At 33.4% G+C, this 11,489-nt stretch overlaps 1 protein-coding gene across 1 annotated transcript; it reads left to right on the top strand.

Annotated features, from left to right (window-relative positions):
• Positions 1–401: 401 nt before the first annotated feature.
• Positions 402–11,034, top strand: LOC125074298 (angiotensin-converting enzyme-like). The gene is made up of 10 exons (XM_047685591.1): positions 402–464; positions 2,978–3,349; positions 4,569–4,945; positions 6,176–6,364; positions 7,050–7,156; positions 7,393–7,541; positions 7,873–7,981; positions 8,071–8,600; positions 9,888–10,043; positions 10,810–11,034. Exons 2-10 carry the CDS (start codon positions 3,027–3,029, stop codon positions 10,970–10,972), a joined length of 2,103 nt encoding a protein of 700 aa, XP_047541547.1. The 5' UTR covers positions 402–464; positions 2,978–3,026; the 3' UTR covers positions 10,973–11,034.
• Positions 11,035–11,489: the final 455 nt, after the last annotated feature.

Here is an 11,489-nt window from a genome sequence, read left to right as displayed (position 1 = left end):
TCAAACTTCAAGGTTGAGTCTAGTACTCGTACCCACGGTGACGCTAAAAAAAAAGGTGCATTCAGTCAAGCCTAATGAGCTCAGTACGGCGATTGGCACAAAAAAAAGCAATATAATGAAATGTAGAAAATAACTTTTGACAATTATTTTTAATTATTTATTTTCTTAGCCCTCATGTTGTAACGTGAAATTAATATTAATTAACGCAAGATTAAATGATACCATGTCATATGTCAGATCGCAATTGATTCATTTGTTAAATGTCACCCCATACGTCACGAATAGTTTTTTTTTAATTTAATAGGACTCAAAGGACCATATCTTTACACTCACACTGAGCGCGATCCTAATGTTAGAAATAAAATGTTGTTCCCGCCAATCTCGCATTCAGTCTGTGTTGGATCGTAAACAGTGTTACCCGATTTAGAATTAAATATTCACATATATTTAGCGGAGTTATCTCGGTAAGGATATAATATGTTTTTGCTTCAAATTTATGTATGCTTATGACGCAATAAAAATAGTTTTAAAAAATATATTCGAAATAATACAATAAAAACGTTTTTTTTTTTTAAATTCAAAAGTGTTTATTTTAATAGAGGAATAAATTGAATGTGTAAAAAAATGGAAATTATATGTATACATAATTTACCGATATTTTTATAAATTTAGGCCATTTTTTGTAGTGGAAAGAAACACGTGAATGAATCTTTACTAAAGATTGCAGGTTCAAACCTGGTTAAGTACTGGGTTTTCACGTGCTTAATTTGTGTTTTTGATGGTGAGGGAAAACATCCTGAAGAAATTGCATGTGCTGCATGATAATCTGCCACATGTGTATACAATGCTGATTGTATTCGAGCATTGTAGTGTAATATACTCCGAACCTTATCCTTAAAAGGAAAAGTTCAATTAATAAAAATGTCTTGTTGATATTTTCCAATAACAAAAATATAATACGTATAAATGTTTCGTTTTATTAAAAACGTGTAATAAAGTTTGTAATTAAACAAAACTAGTCTTTACCTGTGGTTTCGTTCACATGAATCTATCTATGAAAGCAGCCCGGATCGAGTCGATATGGAGTGTGCAGATCTCCGTGGAATTGACGCGGCATAAAAATAAGAATAAAAATAATCAGACTGTCTAGGTTTAAGTCTTTGAAGGGACATTAGAGATGAAAGACCGATGATTTCCATCACTTAAAACTTGCTCACAAGTCTGATATCGTTCCTATATTATTGGATGTAATCAGATCGGCTTGCTCAATTATTTGTTACGCATTGATTTGACAGTCGAAAGAAAAATACAGCATGGTTAAAGTAATTACCGCTTATACAATATTGATCGGTAAAGTACAAATAAAAAACAATTTTTACCTTTTTTTTTTAAATCGACAGGCGAATGGACAAATGGGCCTGAGTCACCAATGCTCTTAAATTTTGCACTGTAGTTTTATTATGCCATCCAGGACCGGATTTGGAGGTCTGGAGGTTCTGGGGCAACGAGAACTGGGGGCCCTTAGTTATTTTTTTATAAATTATATATAAATATTAAGAATTTCATTTCTGTCAATAAGGTTTACTTGGTGGTTGGTTTGTTTTGTGCAAGCCCGTCTGGGTAGGTACCACCCACTCATCAGATAATCTGCTGCCAAATAACAGTACACAGTATTGTTGTGTTCCGGTTAGAAGGGTGGGTGAGCCAGTGTAATCACAGGCACAAGGGACATAACATCTTAGTTCCCAAGGTTGGTGGCGCATAGGTGATGTAAGGAATGGTTAATATTTCTTACAGCGCCTTTGTCTAAGGGTGGTGGTGGCCACTTACCATCAGGTGGCCCATATGCTCGTCCGCCAATCAATGCCATAAAAAAAGGTTTGTTTATAATTTATTTACTCTTCTTATGAGTAACATTTAAACAGCAACACTATATTACTATTACTATAATTTGATTATATCTAGATTTCTAAACTCTAACTCATGGTATTTGTGATGTGAGTGGGAAGTACCTACCCAGACGAGCAAGCATCAGCAGTTCATAAATCAATACATTTACCGAAAATGCTAATCAGATTTATGTGCCGTGTTTAGTTAGATAAGTAAATGAGTGTTTTAATAAAAGCTCTTCACGGGTGAAATCTTGACACTCGCTGATAAGTAGCCGATAAACCGTTGATAGGCTAATAATATAAAGGTGAACGTTATTCTCACGTGTTGCTTTAGCCTTTCCTATTTAAGCTAACGAAACCCCGCTAATGTTGTCAGTCAAAAAAATCCAAAATATTTACATCAAGTAGGCTCATAAAAGCATTTTTGAATCGTCATGTTACGAAGTTGAATTAAATGTAAAGCTACAACGGGTTCGGAAAGTCGATTCTACCGAGCAGAACCGGCAAGAAACTTAGTCACTTACAGAGTATAACAGTAAAGTACATTATTTTTTAATATATTCTGCCTTGACATTAATAAATACTAAGTCCAATCTTTTAAATCTTTAATATAATCGTGTATTGTCTGTGCATAAAAAAATCTATGAATATTGTAGTAACATCAGTAATATTTACTAAAATTTAAATGAATTTAAAAAACACTTTATCTTTTTAAATGTTTATCAGGAATAGCGATGTAATGTATTATATAATATGTTTCCACCTGCAAGAGGAAGGGGGGGGGGGCGTTGGGTAATCATGTGTTATATTCTTTAAATATACGAAGACTGTACTAAGCCCTCTTCTCGTTTTAAGGAGATGCTTGCAGCTTATTACATAATGCTTTTAATGTTTGGGTTGGTAAATAATGGTAATGGTAAGTGGTCACCACACACCCATAGACATTGATATTACGTGAAGTTAAAACTTTTTTTTGTTATTTATTATGTATTTATTATGTATCACACAGTATGTACAACGTTATGATTTGAAACTTTGTGGATTTTTTTTTCGTTTGTGTGTTATCGGCACTTTTCTTTTTTCAGAAGACTAAATCAGACAAAAGCGATGTTCTCGCTCGAGTAATTAAAAAAAATGGCCGTCTTATTTATTCTAATACTGTTCTTCAATACATATTCATGCGAAAACAATGTCGAAGAATTATTTAAAGAAATCAATGAAGCAACCGTCAAATTCAATGCCATTGGCGCTGATATTGCTTGGCAATCGGCACTTTATCCCAGCAATCCAGCATTGTTAGGCAAAGCAGCTGTTTACCAAGAAAGGCTGCTTTCCTGGCAACACAGAGCATGTGAAAAGTTAGAGAAATTTCACGAAAATCATGCCTTAAATTTAACTCAAGAAAGGCAGGCGTACCTTTTATGTAGAGGACCGAAATTTATCTATAAGGAAGCTAGGTGAGTTGTGATAATAGAAGTATTTAATTTAGTATTATGTAAAAAAAGTATCTTATTTAAAATAGTCAGACTGGCAAATTCGTCATTCGCCATAGATATTGGCGCAAAAATTTACATTATCAACCGTGAGAACCTAGATGTTATGTCCCTTGTGCCTATAGTTACACTTCAAAGGCTCACCCTTCAAACAGGAACACAAATACTGCGTATTACTCGTAAGCTCAATATAAATAAACACTTTGATTGGGCAACATTTTTTCTTTATTGATATTTTTTTCAGTAGCAAGTATCCTAACTGATCCTGTTAGGTAAAATTAATGAAAACATATTTTGTATGAATGTAGTCTTTGTGCATTATTATCATAATTATATTTCGTTGTATCTTAGACTATTAACCTCTGAGCACCATGCCTGGCACTTCGTTTTAATTGTTCTCTCACTAAGCGTCGTCGTCGAGTAAATGCATTTTTTATGGGGAAAATTTACAATAAAATTTCCCGTGACATAATAAAATTAATGGTCTTAGAAAAATGTTTTGATTGACTAAACAGTACGTTCTATTTATTTTGAATAGGTAGGTAGACTGGTAAGAATGCCACTTGATGGTAAGTGGTCACCACTTCTCATAGACATTAGTACTATAAACCATCCATTACAGCGTTAATGTGCCGGAAGCCTTGGATGCTATGTTCCTTGTGCCTGTAGTTACACTGACTTATGTACCCTTCAAACCGAAACACAACAGTACTGTTGTGTGGCGGTAGAATATCTGATGAGTGTACCAACTCAGATTGGCTTGCACAAAGCCTTACTTTTTTTCTTTACCTTAATTCTATTAAATTTAATTTCAACTTAGTTAATATAGTTGGTTTTAACTTTGAATTGTACATTATTATCCTCTGTATTTTTGCAATTTACGACGAGCTCCGTGGTCGAGTAGTGTGTACACCGGTTTTCATGGGTACGCCACTCCGAGGTCCCGGGTTCGATTCCCGGCCGAGTCGATGTAGAAAAAATTCATTAGTTTTCTATGTTGTCTTGGGTCTGGGTGTTTGTGGTACCGTCGTTACTTCTGATTTCCATAACACAAGTGCTTTAGCTACTTACATTGGGATCAGAGTAATGTATGTGATGTTGTCCAATATTTATTTATTTATTATTTATTATTTATTTACAGATATTTACTTTTTCCGAATTTTTTGAATAATTAATTTTACAGGGAAGTAAGTAAAATATACGAAGAATTACAATCTATTTATTCCAATGTAGAAGTGTGTTTACTGCATAATAAAGAAAATAATTACACAAATGTTTCAATTTTCGAAAATGCCATCAGAAAATATATTTTATACATAAAATATTATTTGAAATTGGATGACAAATCAGTTCCTTTTGCCGCTAAAATAGCTGCGAGTGATTTAAAAAAAGATGGAATATGTTTAAAAGGAGAAGAAGATTTCGAGAAAGTTATGGAACATTCTAGAGAACCAGAAATATTAGAATGGGCGTGGTTAGCTTGGAGGGAAAAGATGAAATTAATGAAGGAGCCCTATGAGAAATTGATTTATGTAGAAAATAAAGCTGCAAGGAGGAATGGTATGATGTTAAACTTCATTCATTATAATTTGAATTTGGAATTAATTTTTAATTTGTTAAATCTTAATTGATACTTTTAGGTATTATGATGATATTTATCCTTAGTTCGGCAATTCGAACGTGTTTTTATTTAGATTCAGTTTTTCAGCTAAGGTAAAATACAAATGTTCCACTTAGAATCGGATTTGCGTGATTTACCTTCATGCTTTAGTTAAGGCATAGGACGAGCAGAAAAGTTTTATATTATCTGTTTCTTTCGTCGTTTATATTTGATATAGATATAATAGAATTAAAAAAAACTATTTTTTTTTACTTAAATGTACTACACTCAAACAAACGAATCGAATTAACTATTTTTTTTAATTTATGAGAATGAGGAAACGTAGATTCTGATTCATGATTCTGTTGTTTTAAAATCAACAACATAGAGTCCGATATTTTAATATAGATATGAAGCCCAAACCATAAAATTTAGCGTGATGCTGAATTTACTCCACATGACGCTAAATTTACTCGATAACATAAAAAAAATGAATCTTAAATCAAATTGTGTTACTGCCTGGCAATAAAAATATACACACACTCACAAAAATCTCACCTGGACCTCCAGTCTTGGGGGGACCCCCAAATGCATCTGCGTTCCCCTGATCAAATGCTTAATAAGACTAAAAATGTGCTTAATAGTAGGTATTAAGTACATTTTTTTAGTCTTTATTTTATTATTTCATCAAGATCAAAACACTACATATATAATATTATTTTAACTTTTCTGAACGCGTCCAATACGCTGGGGGAATCCCCCGTCTTTGTAGCGTTTACTTCCTCAGGAATCACAGAATGAATGAAGTGCTAAATAATTCACTCTTGTACGCCCACATTTACATTTACGTCGAAAATAAATATTGGCTTCATTTAAAGCATATTTATTTTAGATTAGATATTTAGATTTCATTACGTTGATATTTAATAGTTTATTAGTGTGTACTGATATTTTCGCGAACGGATAAGACTTTTTTCTAATTAACATAAATACTTATTTATAAACGCAATTATAAACTGAATAATAAGCTTGTAAAAGTACATTTTTTTTAAAACTTGAGCTCAGCTTTGCCACTGATACAAACTAAAGAAAAGATACGTCAAGGGCACGGATAGCTTGTCAGTGGAGCTACAAATTTAACATTAATAAAATGTACTTTGTAAATTATAATACGACATTTATGAACGCAGGTTACACTGATATTGGAGCGTCATGGCGAGATGAATTGGAGATACCCAACTTACGAGAAATTAGTTACAACTTGTACAGAGACATTAAACCACTGTACGCACTACTTCATGGCGTCGTGAGATTTTATCTGAGACGGGAGTATGGGGATAATATACCAGAAAAAGGACCGATTCCCGCGCATTTACTAGGTACAGCTTACAAGTGTTAAGGTGTATCATTTTCGATAAGACATATTTTATGTAAAAAACATTTACTGCACAAATCACGACCACGTGGAATAGTGGCAAGAATGCTAGCAACACTTCACCGTTGAATCATGCTAGCGTGTTCCTGGCATTCTTGCTTGATTCACCATTGAATCGCAATTACGATCTTCTGGGCAAAAAATGAACCAGCCCTACCAGTGGATACATTAGTTTGGGTTACATGTTATACTTATAATGGAAGTTTATTTGCATTACTACTCTAAAAATTTTATTATAATTATAGGTTAAAACCAAATTGTATCTTTAATTGACACATATAATTGGGTCAGTAAATACCAACTAGAGACAATTTTATAAGACGAGCTATACGTTATTTTTAGATAAATATTATATCTATTCATTAAATAGGGTGTAGACATTTGTTTTTTTGTGGGATACAATATTCCAAAACTTAATTCATTATACAGTTCTACTTATCTGGTAATCATCCAATCCGGAGCCATTTGTAATTCAAAAAGAAGAATGTACGTAGCAATTTGCTGTTCAGCATTGATATCAGTCAGATTTAGATTCAGTACAAATGGTGTTTCTGATAACTCAAACGTAACAGATAACTTTCATAAATTTGTGCTTTCAATATATAAAGGCATAGTTTAATTATTTTTAGGGAATTTATGGTCGCAAAATTGGGAACCGATCCTGGATATGATTCTACCGAACGATATCAATTTAGATGAGAGGATGAAAAGTTTAAACTGGACCGTGAAGGACATGGTGAGTTTCGAAATACGAACAAATAATATAATAAAACATTATAATATAATTTGTTATTAATTTACTTAGATTAAATTAAAATCAGTTAATTTGGTATCTATCAGCATTTCAGAAGCTGGAGGTTAATTTTCTATTCCGAAGAATATATGAATCATCATTTTTGTTTTCGTAGTTTCGTGAAATTATATAGACATAATTAAAATTAAGTCCTTATAATTATTATTTTATTGTTTTAGGTTAAACGCGCTGAAGACTTTTATATATCGATAGGCCTTCCTCCAATGACGGATACATTTTGGCAGAAGTCTGTATTTTCGAGAGACAATCACAGCTTGGCGCGATGTCACGGCACTGCGGCAGACATGTTTAAAAATGATGACTTTAGGTATGACTTGCTTGATTCGGAATAACTATTACGAATTCATTAAATTGTTTGTCAAAAACATGTAAAATTTCAGTGGACAGTATTTACGATCCTGACGCAGTGTCTTAGAAAGGAACGTCTAAACTCTTAAGTCGTGTTTTGTTTGGATTGGATTGCCAAGACATCGAACTATGTGTTTTCGAAGACACATACTCTATAATATTTTTAGCATCATAGTGACTTGTTTTGCTGAAATGTTTCACAAGAACATTGAGATTATTATCAATTCTGTAATGATAAAATTAACGCTAAAATATTTCTGTATTTAAGAGTTTTATAATTAATATTTTAGGCTTCTTTACTGTTCTCGAGTATCGTTTGAAGATTTCAACGTTATACATCACGAGATGGGTCACATACAGTACTACATGGCATATAAAAATCAGCCCGGACTATTTAGGGTAAGATTTTCAATTATAAAGAAACTCCAATGTTTAGGTACCTATTTACAAACATTTTAAAAATCTTGCTTATTAATTTACACTTTCAGCAAGCGAATTCAGCGCTACAGGAAACGATAGGTGATACAATAATGTACGCTATTATGACACCCCAACATTTACACAGAATTCGTCTTTTAAACGATTCCGAACTTTATAACATAAGAGACCCATATGCAGACGAAAGTTACTTAACGAAGGGAAAATTAGCCTTACATAGAAAAATGATAGATGACACCGATTATGAAGATGGACAAAAAATTGCAATCAATTCGAATAAGAATATAATTTACTCTCATATAAAACATAATCAAAACGACGAATCTTATAAAGTAACTACAGACGATATCCTCATTCTAAAACAAGCTTTAAATAAACTACCACAAATACCATTTTCGCTTCTCATGGACGAGTATAGGTGGAAATATTTTGAAGGGAGTTTAGACAAGGATTCTTTGAATGATGAATTCTGGGCATTAGCTCAAGATATACAAGGTATAGCGCCAAGTGGAGTTAGGAATGAGGAGTATTTTGATATTGGAGCTAAATTTCATGTACCAGACAATACACCATATATACGGTAAGGGCAAGTAATTTTTAGTAGTTTTTTTATGGTTTACTTTGGTGGACGAGCATACCTGAGTCCACCTGATGGTAATTGGTCATTATCGCCCATAGACAATGATGCTGTAATACAAATTTTAACCATTCCTTACATCACCAATGCGCCACCAACCTTAGGAGCTAAGATGTTATGTCCCTTGTGCCTGTAATTACACTGACTCACTCACGCTTCAAGCGGGAACATAACAATACGGAATACTGCTGTTTGGCGGTAGAATATCGGATAAGTGGGTGGTACCTACCCAGACGGGCTTGCGCAAATCCCTACCACCAAGTCTTCTATATATATCTATTTTAATATAGGTATTCAGATTGACAAAAGGATCACTGGTAAGGCTTTCCGTAACCTCGCTCATTACAAATTGAAGTACCAAACAGCAAACTCAATAGTGTTATGATCCAGTTTGAAAAGTGTTGAGAGTAACTACAGGCACAAGGGACCTAACATCTTAGTTCCAAAAGTTTGTGATATATTGGCGATTTATGGCGGACTATGGGTATTGATGACGTCTTTATTATATTATCGAGAAGACGGCCAGTATAGTCTTTCCTGAAAGGCCGGCGACGCACCTGCATGCCCCCCGGTGTTGCAGATGTCCATGGGCGGTAGTAGTCACTTTTCATCAGGTAAGCTTCCAGCTCGTTTGCCACCTCTGACATAAAAAAAAAGAAGTTTGAAAGTGGCACCGGTGACCGAGAAGCTGATGACTGGTAACCGGCTGTCATGGTATGTTATGCGGAGGAATGAGGACCATGTTGTGAGAATGGATGTGGATGGATATAGAGGTAGGGGACGACCCGATGGATGGATTGTGTGAAAGACGATATGGTTAGAAAGAATGTTACTTGTGAGATGACGTCCGACAGAGAAGTATGGAAGAGGAAGACATGCTGCGCCGACCCCAACCACCGCTAAGTAAAATTGGGATAAGGGCAGGAGGATGATGATGATGGCCAGTATAGTCAGGGAGAATGAACTGTACTAGTTGCCCTTGCCATGTTGGCCCGCAAGACATCTGTCAACGCCTCGTTTGAAGGTACCCGGGTTATAAGAGGAGGGGAACAAGTGTGTTAGTAGATAATTTCATTTTTTTTGCGGTGACTTACCATTATTTGCAAGTCTGCTAACCTATATAAACAATTCTAACCTAACCTAACCTAACGTTTTTCTGTTTTTTTCCATTATCATCAAATGTTGTTAATGATAATAATGTTGCTACAGTTCATTCGTTTACTGTTTAAGGTATTTCCTAAGCAGTTTCCTGCAACATCAACTCTTCGAAGCTCTTTGTAAAGCGGCCGTGTTTGGTCATCGCAATGTTAAAGACCCTTTACCCCCTACAATATATCTTAATAGATGTGATATATACGGATCTAAAGCTGCTGGAAGAATATTGAGGTAAGTAAATTGAAATTATTTTAACGTTTGTCATTAAAAAGTTACAAGGACAACATTGATATGTTTTTATCAACTGGAGAAGAGTTCGGAAACAAACGTCTCAGACCTGAGAAGAACCGGTTAAAGAAACTCAGCGAGTTTTTTTACTATAAATTTTGGTTTACGATATTATTCATAATTTGAAACAGTTTGGAGATGTTCGTATCATTCCACTCGTTAGTTCGAACCTTTAGACATTTACAATTCTGCGTTCGACTTTTACGTTCTGTAAAATTTATACTTACAAACTTTGATAAATATTCTCGTATTCTGTTACAAACAATAAAGTATAAGTAATAATAAATCGGTGACAAAATGTACGATATTATCTAACAAATTATAATTGCAAAAAAACAGTACGTTCTTGTCTTCTAAACAAAACTTATAATGAAACAGAAGAATTAACTCTCTCTTTCTCGCACCCTTACACGACACACACAGACGCATATTCATACACACATATACACATGCACACACACATATTCTTATTAACATTGCTAACGATAAATTTAATATTGTAAAAAGCCATACAGTGAATAACATTGTACATATCTTTTTGTATCATGTAAAAGGGGAAACGGAACTGCTATATAGATTACTTTATAACCTAAGTAGGAGCACAGAACTTCACACAGTGAATTGAAAAAAACAAAAACAATAAATAAAAAAATAAATAATGACGTTTTCCAGAAGCAATTTAGACCTACCTAACAAATTATTTTTACAGAGATTTGATGTCACGTGGTCACTCGCAGCATTGGCGCCAAATATTACGAGATACGATCGGAGAAGTTGACATTTCTGCAAACGCATTGAAACGTCACTACCGCCCCTTGTACGGAATACTGATGCGATTGGTTGAAAAATACAGGATTCCTATTGGCTGGTAGTGGAAATTAATCGAAGTGAATCTATTAAATTGTATTCAATTATTAAATAAGGCTGAAACTTTGATATTCGTTTTTTTTTTAATTTTGCAAAAAATTATAATGGCTGAGAAATTTGTTTAAGTATATATTAAGGAGTTATTGTAACATGCGACATTTTTTTAGGTTATAAATGAAAAAAAAACAGTTTTTAAATTAACAATAAATATATTCAATTAACTTAATGTCATTAAATAGTGCATTGACGTTTTAAAACTAATTACGAAACATGGAAAAAAGTCTTAAAAATAGAAAAATATATAAAATATTTTTAAATTAATTAGTCGGTGTAATAATTTATTAAAGCGTTAAAATTAATTTATTGACAATTTCAATATATTTACAATAATATTATGGTTAACTGGATATTAACTAAGACGGTCTTTTAACATGTTCTCTTATTAAAATCTATTTACAAATAATAATTTATTTACAAAACGCTTAAACAATTATTATTGCGAAATAACGCGAGTATTATCTA

The sequence above is a fragment of the Vanessa atalanta genome, chromosome 27 (assembly GCF_905147765.1).
Source record: "Vanessa atalanta chromosome 27, ilVanAtal1.2, whole genome shotgun sequence".
Classification (NCBI taxonomy): Eukaryota; Metazoa; Arthropoda; class Insecta; order Lepidoptera; family Nymphalidae; genus Vanessa; species Vanessa atalanta.
Note: the sequence above shows the minus strand (reverse complement) of the source record. Positions and strands in the feature narration are given on the sequence as shown.